Source organism: Vicia villosa, linkage group LG5, assembly GCF_029867415.1.
Source record: "Vicia villosa cultivar HV-30 ecotype Madison, WI linkage group LG5, Vvil1.0, whole genome shotgun sequence".
NCBI classification, from domain to species: Eukaryota; Viridiplantae; Streptophyta; class Magnoliopsida; order Fabales; family Fabaceae; genus Vicia; species Vicia villosa.
The window spans coordinates 86,654,655-86,668,888 of record NC_081184.1 but is presented as its reverse complement, the minus strand read 5'-3'; the positions used below and the strand labels follow the sequence as shown (position 1 = coordinate 86,668,888).

The 14,234-nt window shown below is 37.5% G+C and overlaps 1 protein-coding gene across 1 annotated transcript; it reads left to right on the top strand.

Moving 5' to 3' along the window:
* The first annotated feature begins 3,976 nt into the window (after positions 1-3,976).
* LOC131604951 (uncharacterized) lies at positions 3,977-5,156 on the top strand. Its single transcript, XM_058877362.1, has 2 exons — positions 3,977-4,180; positions 4,908-5,156. The coding sequence occupies exons 1-2, from the start codon at positions 3,977-3,979 to the stop codon at positions 5,154-5,156; spliced, it is 453 nt and encodes a 150-aa protein (XP_058733345.1).
* Positions 5,157-14,234: the final 9,078 nt, after the last annotated feature.

The following is a 14,234-nucleotide window of genomic DNA, read 5'->3' as shown; positions in this document are numbered from 1 at the left end:
GAAATGTAACAATATAAGATGTTGTTTTGAGAAACATTATGATGTGATGAATTGTTGAGAATTATATGATGTTGATTGATTGTTTTGGAATGATGTGGATACATGTGTGTTCTTATTATTGATGATGATGATTGATGTGGACACATGTATGTGCTTTAATGATGATGATGATGATGATGATGATGATTGATGTGGACACATGTAAGTGCTTTAATGATGATGATGATGATGATGATTGATTGTATTGAATGATGCTAATGTATATAAACATACTTGATGATAATGATGATGTTGATTATGATGATGATGATGGTATAAGTATGTTGTATATGTTGCATTCATTCATGTTCATTGATGATACCGTATCCATAAGGGTGTGTTGGATCAGTGAAGGGCATGATTCCCATTGTGTGGAATCTGTGCTGGCAGGGTCGTATCTCGATGATGTTGGATCGGTCATGGGTTATTCCCATTTGATGAGGTTAATCGTGTGCCCATGTGGGGTGTGAGCGATTGAAGGGCAGTATCGTAGAGAGAAGTCCTGTGAATATGATTCACGAATTTTGGTACCACATGCATAGTGTCAGTTCATACATATGCATACTTTTATAACATGATTGGAAGTATTCCAGTGTTATAAATATTGATGACGTGTTGGTTGTGTGTTTCGTTGAATTAATGTTGAGTATGATTGTCTGTTTGAAAGATGTGTCTTGTTGACGTTTGTGTAAATGATAGATGTTCCTGATAATCTGAATATGATGAATTGGGTGAATAATATAACTATGATGTGTTGTTATTTAAGATGCAATAACATTTGTTAACTGTGATGAGACTCACCCTTACTGTTGACATTTTCAGATTGAGGATAGCTGCTTTTGACTTGGTGAGGATTAGCTCATAAGTCGGTTTAGTTGTGTGTCGGTGTCATGCTCTGATAGATGTAACACTGGGAACGCGATGTTTTGAGTTTCGATTATAACTCTATTATTTATTTTATTTGAAGTCTGATACATTAACAATGTAATGTTGACTTGATGATTTGATTCTGCTGTGTAAACATGATTTTAGCTAATGAGTTATAATTCAGATGTTTCAGTGAATGCATGACATATGCCGAACGTATGTTTTTCTTTTATTTTTGAATTGTGACACCCTTTGCATGTTTACTCTGATTTAATTTTGTTAATTGCCGTGGGGTATTAGAGGGGTGTTACACATGTACTAACAAGGAAAATAAGAAAAATATATGTGGGACGCTGGGATCGAGCCCAGGTCCCTTTGATTCCAGACCTTGCCCCAAGACCATACGCATTGAAGCCAGTTCACTGTTAGCCTAATAATTCAAATTCATAATATACGAAAACAGACAAATGAATTAAATTTTAAAAACAAAGAGAAGCGCGCAGACACAGTGCTTCTTCTTCGTCGTGAGATTTTTCTAAAAAACACAGGCCCCTATGGCAACGTTTTTCCTTCGTGGCCATAGACCCCCACAAATCAAACTCAACAACCACGCGTGATAAAACAAAAAGGAGACCATGGTTTAACCCAAAATCGTCCCCTGAGTGCGATGATACCACTAGTTTGGTCCAATTTCGCCTCTATATAAAACCCCTGAATTAGAGCTTAATAACCCTAACAATGGTGTATCCTCCAAACAGCAACCAAAACGCAATTAAATGTGCAGAAAGTTTGAAAACAACATTTTAAACATGAACATATCTTCAAAACTTATTTACGATTCCTATATTAACGTAATCGACAATAAAAAAATTTATCAAACCGTGGTACTCTGTAGGATCGGTTCACGAAGCTCTGGCCAATGGTGATGATTCGGTTAGCTTCAGGAAGCACCAGGGGATCGATTGGAATACTTAACACTCCTTGAAACCACCCCTAATTGCCAAAACGAATTCGACTTTTTCCTCCTTTTTCTTGAACTCGGTTCAGGTTCTTTTTCTGCAGATATTTGTCCAATCCCCCTCTCCTGATCATTAGGATTCATATATATATATATATATATATATATATATATATATATATATATATATATATATATATATATATATATATATATATATATATATATATATATATATATATATATATGTAGTCACAACATTAGGTTAAGCAAATTCAATCAAATCATCATATTTTTGGAGATTGTAATTTGATTGAATCATGATTATGGAACTTTCCAAAATAAGTCAATCCCGATATTTTTCACCCCCAAATCCTCTTTGCATGAATTTTCCTTGTATCTGAGGTATAAATGTGATTGGATATAGTTGGGATAAGGAGCCAAATCAAATATTTGGTTTTTATTTGATTTATTTGAGTTTAATTACTTTTTAAATGAATAAAAAATTCACTAAAAATAAAATAAAAATCCCATGGATGTGGCCTTGAACTTGGAGGTCCTTAGTAACCTTGTAATCAAGTTTGGATCATAAATAGATAGGCCCATTTGCAAAAATATCCATTTTGAACCACTTTTGTTTCACGTATTGCCTTCAAATTCGTCCAACTTTGACAAGGCATGTCTCCCTCAATATTCAAGATATGAAAGAGTTCTAGGACTTTTTGGAAACCTCAAGATGTCCTCTATAAGCCACTTTGGAACATATTTTTCATTTGGAGATTTTATCTTGATGATATACCCTTTGACAAAAAACTGCTTTTGGTTGACCTTTGAAAAGGACCTATAATCTTTTGTGCCATATCTCTCAAATGAAGCATTTATGGCCTTGGCTTGTGAGAGACAAAGTTGTAGAGGATTCAATTTCCTTCAAAATAGGATTTAAGTGAGAAATTTCTGATACTCCATGTGGAAGTTATGACCAGTCAAAGTTGAGTTGACTTTTCCTATAAAAAACCCTAATTTGAACCTTTTGAATTTGTTCATTTCTAAGTTTTTATTAATGGATCATGATCAACCTTTGATAAAATGATGGATATAACCTCAAATACTTGATGTTGACCATAAGTCCTAAAGTTTGACTGTATTTTGACTGTAGTTGACTTTTAGGTCAAACTAGTCGACTGTGGGTCATCTGAGCCATTGAGTGAGCAATCCTTGGAGTAGAAGCTTGACTTTTGACATGGAGATGCTTTGAACCATATGAGACACCTTGAGATCCATTTTAGAACTTAGAGATTCAAATTCTTTTAATGAAGTGCAAAACCCTAGTTTTGAATAGGAGAGAGTGACTTTGAGAAAACCTTTGAACCTTGAGTTATTGAAGATGAAATGAGATGGGAAAATTTTGGGGTATGACAGAAGGGTGTGCTAATCTATGGCCAACTGGCTTGGATGACGTAGATGTTAGTTATGTCTGAGTCACTTTTCATCGAGAAGATTTCGGCCTACATTTCTAAGAACAAAATAAAAGCGGCTCTCGAAGCCGAAGCAACAAACATGGCTGTTAAAGCCATAGATAACGAATTGCATGCAAAAGGGCCTGAGGTACACTTCGAACCTAGGCCACCTGACGAACAGGTATCTGTCGAAGAGAAAGATTTGAGGCTCGAAGCCATTTATGATGACGAGCCTTTGGAGTTCGAGAAAGATCTTGTTTCGTCAAGCGCAAAGATGGTGGCCTAGGACCCTCTTGAATAAATAGATCTTGGAGATGGAGGCACAAAGAGAATTACATACATTAGCGCCAAACTGAACCCAGGGTTGAAGGCAGAGCTAATTGAATTGCTGGAAGAAAATAAAGACTGTTTCCCCTGGGACTATGACAAAATTACTGGTTTGAAGAGAGATCTGGTCGAATTGAAGCTGCCAATAAAGGATGGAAAGAAGCCCATCAAGCAGACCCCGAGAAGATTCGCACCGGATATTCTTTCTAAAATCAAGAAAGAAATCGAATGGCTTCTTTGTTGCAAGTTCATCAGAACCACGAGGTATGTCAAATGGATTGCAAATATTGTTCCCTTTATAAATAAAAATGGTTCTATAAGAGTTTGCATGGATTTTTGTGATTTAAATGTTGCAACTCCTAAAGACGAATACTCAATGCCTGTGGCAGGAATGCTGATTGATTCAGCTGCAGGCTTCGAGTATCTTAGTATGCTTGATGGGTACTCTGGGTATAATCAAATATTCATTGTTGAGGAAGATGTGTCTGAAAATGCATTTCGATGCCCTAGGGCAATAGGCACCTATGAATGGGTATTAATGCCCTTTGGCCTAAAGAATGATGGGGAAACTTACCAAAGGGCGATGAATTCAATATTTCATGATTACCTAGGGACTTTCATGCAGGTTTACATTGATGACATAGTAATCAAATATGTGTCATATGAAAGTCACTTAGATCACTTTCGCCTATCTTTCGAAAGGATGAGAAAACATGGCTTGAAGATGAATCCTCTAAAGTGCGCCTTCTTTATGCAGGAAGGACACTTCTTGGGCTTTGTGGTTCATAAAAAGGGATAGAAATAAACCAGAATAAAACAAAGGCTATCATGGAGGAAAAAGCGCCATCAACCAAGAAAGAGTTGCAATCACTTTTGGGAAAGATAAACTTCTTGAGAAGATTCATTTCTAACTTAAGTGGTCGAACTCAAGCCTTCTCCCCCCTCCTTTGCTTGAAGCAAGGGAAATTCGTGTGGAATAAAGAGCATCAAGAAGAATTTGACAAAATCAAGCAATATTTGACGCACCCTCCTATCTTGTCACCCCCTAGTGGAAGCAAGCCTATGAGGTTACACATATTATCTTCTGATACCACAATATGCAGCATGTTAGCGCAAGAAGATGATAATGGTATCGAAAGGGCTATATATATATATTATCTTAGTATGGTTTAAATGATGCAGAAACAAGATATACGACTATAGAAAAGTTATGTCTTTGTTTATATTTCTCTTGTATTAAACTAAAATATTATATAAAGCATGTTGATGTTTATGTGTCTTCACATTTTGATGTAATTAAGCATATGCTATCAAAACCAATCGTGCACAACATGATTGGCAAGTGGGCTCTAGCCCTTACTGAGTATTCCCTAGCATTCTTGCCTTTAAAAGCAATGAAGGGTCAAGTGGTCTCAGATTTCATTGTCGATCACGCAGTGATTGAAAAACCCTCAGTACTATGTGGAATTGAAACCTTGGAAGTTATTCTTCGATGGTTTGACCCTTAAAGAAGGTAGTGGAGTTGGGGTCCTAATTATTTCTCATGAAGGAATTCCAACAAAAATCAAGTATAAAATTGAAGGCCCTATTTGTTCGAATAACGAGGCAGAATACGAAGCACTAATAGCTGGACTTGAAGCCTTGTTGGAATTGGGGGAAACCAAAGTCGAAATAAAAGGAGATTCTCAGTTAGTAATCAAACAATTAACAAAAGAGTACAAGTGCATAAAAGGAATTGTGTTATATATACTTGTTCAACTTAGTACAACACTAGGTTCCCCATAGCCTCCTATTGGGCTTCGTGCAAAGAATCTCCCTAGTTTAGGTTAGGACATTGTCATACCCTAATTTTTGACCCCCCTGAGATGACATATCTTCAGGATTTTCATCAGGTCAAAGCAAGTACCCAGAGCAGTCACTTCTTCATCTGGCATTTAATCGAGGATGTTCAAAGACAAGAAAACTCAGGAAAAGGATCAATCAGTAGAAGGATTAGTCTCTAACATAATCATAGGACTCCAGAGCTTCATTTTTTCACCTATGATTGATTAGACACTCAGTCATCTGAGTACAGGTTTACTCAAGTCACCAGACTAGGGTTTTTGAGCCTATCAAGGACTGAAATCAGGGATCACCTTTGGGAATCCCTAAAAAGCTCCACGACATCTATTAAAGACTTCAATCATCTTCAAATGATCCATACAATAAGATCCACTGGACATCACACCTCAATTCAAGATCCACAGCCACCAATTTCATCTAGTCGACAATTAGGGTTTTTAACCTAATTCATGTGGATAGTTGACTTTTAATCAGGGCATGGATCCAAAACTCAAGACATGATTCAAGAATTCTAATACCTCAATATAACCCATTTACATCACTCATTTGAGGAGAAGATCTTAATTCCACACAAAAGTCCAGAATCTCACCTTATTTGGAAAAAGTCAACTATATGGGATCACCTTTGACTTTTAAGATTTTTGGTCAAACCATGACTTTCAAAGATCAATATCATCAATATATGGATATTAAAGTCATTTGACCAAAGAAATTCAAGAAGAATCATCAAGGAGCAAAAAGTCGGGAATTAGGGTTTTTGAGGGCATTGTGGGAACTCAAAATTTCACCTACACAACTCAAAAAACTTCCAACATGAAAGTTGTAGATCTTGCAAAATAAAACAACATCTTACATAGGAACTTTTTTCAAAAGATCAACCATTTAAGAGTTTTGGAATTTTGAAGCTTTAGGTTATAAAAACTTAGAAATTTTTTCTAAGTGTTTTAACCTAGTTTTCTTCCAACTTTGGCCTCATTTTTCACAAATTTGCCAAAGGATTCTGAAGAAACTCCAAACTAATGATTTGAAGTATATGTTTAGGGCTTTCCAAATTGTGTTCAACCTTCTCCAAATTCATTTTGAGCTAAGAGTTATGCTTGTTCAAAGTTGGCCTCATGAAGTAAAATTATAGGTCATGTACAATTTGAAAATTTGTAATTTTGTGCAAATGACCTCTCTTATGGATGCTACATGACCCATAACACATCTGCAAACATGCCATGCATTCATTTTTACCATGACATGAGAATTGAAGAAGATTCTAAAAACAAGAACATGTGATTATGTAATGATTACATTTGTGAATTGATGGCAAATTGATGAATCACCCAAGGAATCTTCTCACCAACCAATTGGAACACTCCTCTACATCAGAAATGTTCCCCAAGACCAGATAAGATCAATAGATAGGGAGCTAGCTCGATTTGGCCATCATTGCATTTTGAAGATTCTTTGAATTTCTTCATGGCCAAGAAATCAAAACTCCCTCATTAAGCAAGCTCACTCTCTCAATCAGTACTGAATCAATTGCCTATAAATAGAGGACTCTTTCTCATTCAAAAAACACACCAAAGCAACCATATTCCTTGCTTTCTCTTTCTCTTCTCATGCTTATGGTTTTTCAAAGTTCTTTGGCAAGAAGAATCGTTTTCTTCAAACCAGAGCTTATCTTTGGAAAGTAAGCATTCTAACATCTCAAAGGGGTTCATTTGAGGTGATACAAGCACCTGGATCACTTCTGTAAGTGGAGGAACGCCATTGTTGCTCTCACTTTGGAGCTGTTGCAGTTGGAGGTCCATAGAGCAATTCAGAAGGTTTCCAACAAAGCCAAGCATCCAGGCACGTTCCTCTGGTCATAGTGAAGCTGTTCAGATGGCTGCAGCTCGTCTGTAACTCAAGAATCGTCACTCTCCATGTCCACTTGAAGCTCAAATCGAGGGAGGTCCATAGAGCAATTCAGGAGAATTGAAGTTACAATAAGCATTCAGTTAGCATCACTGAGTCCCAAGGAAGCTTTTGGGATCATTCATACAAGCTCAGGTGCTCTCTATCATCCTCACGACCTCCATTTTCAGAGGTAAGTTTCTGAACTCCACCTCTTTAATTTAAGCACTCTTTGTGATAAAGCTCGATTCTATCTTGTTCAGCATCATCAGAGGATTGAAAACCCTCTATCATCATTCATTTATCTTTAAGTATAGCCGTTTAATTTGATTTTTAAATTTTAGGGTTCTTCATGTTTTCTGGTAAATTAGTTAGATATAGTTAATATAAATTTATGGTAGTTACATATTCAGAATCGTGAGTGAATTTAGAGCAAGTTTCATGTTTACACCTTGGCCATTGGTTGAGATTTGAGAGAATTAGAATTTCAAAAATGTTGGAGCTTGAGGTTGAAGACGAAGATGGAGGGTGGCACCATTTTCAAATCTGAGGGCCAAGTTTATTTTATTTTGAATGGTTTGTGTTTTACAAACGAATTCATCGTTTGCCCTAGTGGCCTCACATGCGCTCTTAGTCTCCTCATGCCCAAGGTCTTGGTTCGAATCCCCCTCGCCTCAGACCTTTTGATTTTATTTTCTTTTTGCTCCTATACACTTAAGCAATATATGAATTGCATTGAAGCCAGTTTGTTATCACCACACGCGCGTTGGCTCAGTGGTGTTGTTTTGGGTTTGTGACCTAGAGGGCGTGAGTTCAAACCTTGGAGGAGACAAAACCAATTTTTTATCACTTATTTCCTTCACTTTTCTCACAACTTCACACAATTAATTAACCTATCAAATTAAATCATTTTCACTCCATTTTTCACACACTTGTTATTTAATATACCTATTTTATGGATAATCAAAAAAATCATAAAAATATTATTTATTTCATATATTTTTATTAGGTTTAAAATAGTATGTTTTAAGTGTTTTCTTAAATACTTTAAATATACATTTTTATTTTGTTTTAACCTAATTACTTTGTGAATAATTTTATGATAAAACCCTAATTATTTAGGTCTTAATTAGGTATAGATTTCATCTTTGCCTTAATTAAGTTGACTTTTGTCAATTTGCAAAACTGTTTTCAATCTCCGATCAAACAGATGATTAAGGTTTTCAAACAACAAAACCTTATATCATTTCAATCATTTTCAACTGTTTCTCATAAACAGTAAATCATTTTTCAAGTGGGCCTCTAATAGAGTGTAAGTCCCAACACCTTCTTCTCTTCTTAGCTTGTTTTCAAAACTGTATTTTCAAAATCTTCTTTCTGTTTTCAAAACATTCTTCTGGTATTTGAAGGGCATTATTCCCGGTGAAACTCTTCAGATACCTATGTGACCTATGTCCATCTTCACTTCTTCTGTTTTCAAAAAAACCATTAACCTGTTTATCATATATACATTCAACTGTTATCCACCAATTACTGTTGAGGCTTTGTACATACTTCTTCAAAGGCCTCCACTCCATCCAGGTTAGGCTTTACAAGCTTTCAATTTACAGTCTTTATTTAAATTACTGTCAAATATAAACTGTGCATATATATTAGTTTAGAACTACGTTTGAGTGTAAACCCTAGGACAGTTAAACTATATATATATTATAGGAATATGACCTAGGATTGAGAATGTCTTCCCGGTGAAGGCTCTTTCCTAATTAGAGATATGTAGTTCAAGCCCCCAAGATGAATTATTCCCGGTGAAACATCTTGGCAAAAACCTTAGAATCCAAAAAAAATAGGACACATCCACCTAAAGAGGAATTATTCCCGGTGAAACCTCTTACCCATTTGCTTAAAGCCAAAATAAGTTCAAAACTACATAGCTTTCTCTTGTGCTATAACAAGGACCCTCGATTAGCCTCCTCTTGGGCTTTGTACAAGGACCCACAGGCTTCTTAAAAGCATTTCCAGCTTCCTCTTGAGCTTGTATACAAGGACCCATCAGGTTTCTTATAAACATAGGAACAGGTCTTTAGTCACCTTTTAACATACCCTGGTGAGTTTCTTCCAATTTAAACCAGACTTTAAACAAGCTAAGTTTGTCTCAATTTTACATTGAGTACACCTTTTGGAATGAGAGACATGGACAGTCTCTGTCACCCTTATCTTCATCAATCTTCCTTAGCAGAGTCTAGGATCCATGTTTGCTTATCCTCAGCAAGAGTCAGCCTTCATCTTGGGCTTTAAACAAGAAGTCTCCACTAGATAATCTTTCTGCCAATCATTTTAACAAAAACCCCTGGAAAGGGTTAGCCTCCAAATCATTTCTTTCATCTTAATAAAAACCCCTGGAAAGGGTTAGCCTCCAAATCATTTCTTTCATCTTAACAAAACCCCTGGAAAGGGTTAGCCTCCAAATCATTTCTTTCATCTTAATAAAAACCCCTGGAAAGGGTTAGCCTCCAAAATCACTTCTTCAAAAACCAAAGATTCATTTCTCTTAGGAGATAATTTCCCCAAAAGAGTCAAAACCCCTGGAAAGTGTCAGCCTCCAAAAACATGACAAAAATCAGTCTTTTAACAGGCAATTTCACCAGCTGAGTCAAAATCCCTGGAAAGGGTTAGCTTCCAAAAAAATCAGTCTTTTAATAAATAAATCCTTCAATAGAGTCAAAATCCAACAAAAACAGTTAGCCTCAACCTTGGGCTTCATACAAGGCACCAAAAACAAATTCCCCTATTACTAGTCAGCCTCAACCTTGGGCATTGTGCAAGGCAGATAATAGAGTCTCCCCTAGTGAGTCCTTCTTTGTTTAGTAGCCACAACCTTGGGCTTTGTACAAGGCAGATAAACCATATGTCGTGTGTCAAAGATTCCTAACATCTAGGATCTTTTCCCATAGAGTCATCCATACTCAGTTTATTTAAGAGTCCGCCACAACCTTAGGCTTTGTACAAGGCAGAAAATAATGTTTTCCCTAGTTAGAGTCAGCCTCAATTCTGGGCTTTGTACAGAACACCAAATAAAACCCATCAAAATAGATTTTCCCTAAGTAGAGTCAGCCTCAATTCTGGGCTTTGTACGGAACATAAATATCCCTTGTAAATTAATCCCCAGTGGAGTTTTCTCCCAGAGTCATAATAATAATCATTAAATCAAAAAGCCTCAAGCTTGGGCCTCATACAAGCCAGTTAAAAGTCAAATCTTTTATACAGTAGATAGACATAGCTTATCTCTATAGAGAGATCTTTCTTCTATCTCACCACATTCAAACAAACAAACAAACATTACATCATTTTAATCAAGTCTCCCATTTAGGATTTTGAAAGACATGAGCTGGCAGTAAAACCCAGACATGTGGTAACTTTCCCTAATTTGGATGAGCATTTTTCTTTCATTTAAGAGGCATTTGACTGGTATACTTGCACATACACAAGTAAGGTCCCCCTCTTGAATGAAATGAATTCAGTTATTCTGTCACTCTTTTAATGTTTGTGGTGGAATAGTAGAAATACCTCTCTATAAAGATGACTTCATGTCTCTTTACTGTAAACAGAGATTTAATTCAAGCTTCAACCTTGAGCTTCAAGCAAGGCACCCAAAATAATTAATAATTAATTAGTTCCCCGAACTACATTAAGCTCTGACTTCCATTAGGGATATGTAGGCATGAGGTTCACAAGGAATCTCAGCGAGCTAATAAAATACCAAAAATAGTCAGTCAGTCTGTCTGTCTTTCTTTTATTCCATTCAATTCCTTCTCCTAATACAAAGGAGAAACTTTCCCAATAATCATTAGCAGCACAAACACATTTAGACACATAGAAGGTTCCTGTAGAGTACTACAGATATGTAGGGTGTTTAAACACTTCCCTATGTATAACCGACCTCCCGGACTCCAGAATTTCTAGTCTAGGTGAATCCCCACACTTAGCAAACTCTTAGGGTTTAGTTGAGATCTTTTTTCTCTTTCCTACTTGTAGGACAAATAAGAAAGTTCGTGTGATATCGTAGGAAGAACTAAAACAAAATTCATCCCACCACGGGCGCATTCTCCTTCCAAATTTCGCGTGAAGGGTCTAGCGTGCCGTCCTCCCAAGTGAAACGGAGAGGTAAAAAAAAACGACAACCACAGAAAAATGGCGACTCTGCTGGGGATGAAAGTGTTAAAAACCTTGGTTTTTCATCCAAACCAATGGTTGACCTGTTGCTGGTCCAGCCCCAATGAGGAATTAGGGATGCCAAATTCCCCCTCAAACAAGAGAGGTCCTGCCTAACCTCTGTGTCATTTCATGTGTTTGCTGCATTTATATTTGTTTATTTTGTTTATTCTGTATCGGGAAAGGGCTTGATTCCCCCTTGTGGTGAGAAATCCTATACCCGGATTTGAGTGCAACATAAGATAGGATGGAGGATGTCTTCCCGGTGAAGGCCCTCTAATCTTGGTTTCCAAATCTACTCTTGGGATTTTCCTGGCTGGTTGTGATTAACTGCGCCAATGCATTCCGAGACTGATTTGTACCAGGAGGACCTAGAAACACATTAACCCCACTTAAAGCCTTTTTTAGGACGTAGAGCGGTGATTACGAAAGTAATTTCCACGCAGATACTACACTCAGAGAAAACTCTCTTATAGATACCAATCAACGTATCTTTAAGGTTGAGCAAAAACTCTGAGACCCCTAGAACCCGTTCTACAGGTACAAAAATCCTTATCCTTAGTTTACCATTGGGGCGAGGTTTGCGTTTTGACTTCATGACCACTATACCCTTCAACGCCATGTTTGTTTAAAACCTCTTGTGTGTGCATTCATGCATTCATGCATCATTCATCATAATAACTAAAAACAAAGAGAGCTAGGAAATACACCTTCAAGATTCCCCAGGTCGAGGAACTGGGAAAGCTCGGAAAACTGGTGGTCAACCCCCAGGCTTTCAAGGAGAAGTATGGAAAACTTCTGCCTTTGCTCAATACCAACATTGTGGATGGGATCCTTCCCACCTTGGTAATGTTTTACGATCCAGCGTATCACTGCTTCACCTTTCCAAATTATCAGCTCATGCCTACGTTGGAGGAGTACTCTCGTCTGATTGGAATACCCGTGTACGCGCAAGATCCGTACTCTGGTTTGGAAAAGAATCCTGATGACATTATTATTGCTGCAACTACTCCTTTGAACGTAGTCGACATCAAAACTCATATGGTGAGTAGGGGAGGAATTCAAGGATTGCCCTCCAAATTCCTGTTTGATCAAGTTCGGTACTTCGTCAGCTTCCAAGATATGAGCGCTTTTGAGGAAATCTTGGCTTTGCTTATCTACGGATTGTTTTTGTTCCCTAACATTAACGATTTCGTCGACATCAACGCAATTAAGATCTTTTTGATTGGAAATCCAGTTCCAACCTTGCTTGCGGATGCTTATCACTCTGTGCATTCAAGAAACCTGCAGCAAGGAGGATTAATCACATGCTGCGTACCGTTGTTATACGAATGGTTCGTCTCGCACCTGCCAAAGTCTAGCACTTTCTAGAATATGAGGGATGGCCTTTACTGGTCATAGAAAATCATGTCCCTCACTCATACGGACATTGAGTGGTGTAGTCCTGACAACGACGAAACTAAGATCATCTTCAGTTGCGGAAGTTTTCCCAACATACCCCTTATTGGAACTAAGGGAGGAATCAATTACAATCCAGCTTTAGCCCGTCGTCAATACGGCTATCCCATGAAAAATATACCAAGTAACATCCAATTGGAGGGTCTGTTCTTCAAGAACATCGACGATCATGGCAACATGCTGAAGAAGGAAATTGTCCAAGCCTGGCGTCTTGTACACAGCAAAGGGAGAAGATTGTTAGGAAAACATCTTTGCATCTCCCTGGATCCTTACCTTCAATGGGTACGCGTCAGAGCATTCAAGCTCAGGATGCCATATCAACATCAAGAACTCATTCCCCTAAGGGAACCAATATACCTTTTCTCCACCGATATTGAAAAACTACAAGCGGCATTAAACAAGGTATGCCAAGAAAGGAATGCTTGGAGGAACAAGTATCGAATCGTCAACACGGAAAATGTTGAGATTCAAAACATCCTAAGAAGGAAGGATGAGTTACTTGAAGTGCTCGATCGACAAGTGTCACAAACGTCACTTTCTCATCAAATCCCTCCTGCTTCCTGGATCATTGATCAGCTCACGTCAGAGAACGCTCAGCTCAAGAAACAGAAGAAAATGTTAGAACGTGAAGTCGGCTCTTCGTCAAAGTTTTAGAGTCCTTTCTCTCAGTTTCTCTGTATTTCTTTTTCAAAGTGTGTAAAAACGGTGTTTTCGCTAAAATCAATAAAAAGTTTGATGTTTCATAACGTAATTATGATGTTTCCTTGAAAAATATTAACTTAATTGCATATCATACATCGCTTTAGTCGTACGCACTGACACGAGAATTGTCGCGGATCTAATAGTCACTTTCCTTTCTCCAGAAAGAGAGGAGGAGAAGGAGGTGAACCAAGACTTTCAAGCTGTCTCATCCATACAACACTCGTTCAAGTCGCAAGAAAAGAATGGAAGACATTGAGCAAGAGAATGAAGAACTCAGATAAGAGATTAATACTCTCAAAGGTACTGTTGAAAGACTCAATAGCATGGTAGAAGCCCTGGTAGTTGCACAGAATCGACCAACGCCAGAAGAACCACAAAGGACTGTAGTTTCCGAGATTGTTTCTACTCCTATTCCTCAGTATGCCATGCCACCCAACCGACCTTGTGGCATGTCGTATAACTTTATTCCAGAAGGGTACATACCCCCAGTT

Bases quoted from the DNA above. Each gene is read 5' to 3' on its own strand.
- LOC131604951 (XM_058877362.1), top strand. From the start codon at position 3,977: ATGGATTTTTGTGATTTAAATGTTGCAACTCCTAAAGACGAATACTCA. The intron at 4,181-4,907 runs GTATTAATGCCC...TATTATATAAAG, and splicing joins CAATAGGCACCTATGAATGG to CATGTTGATGTTTATGTGTC.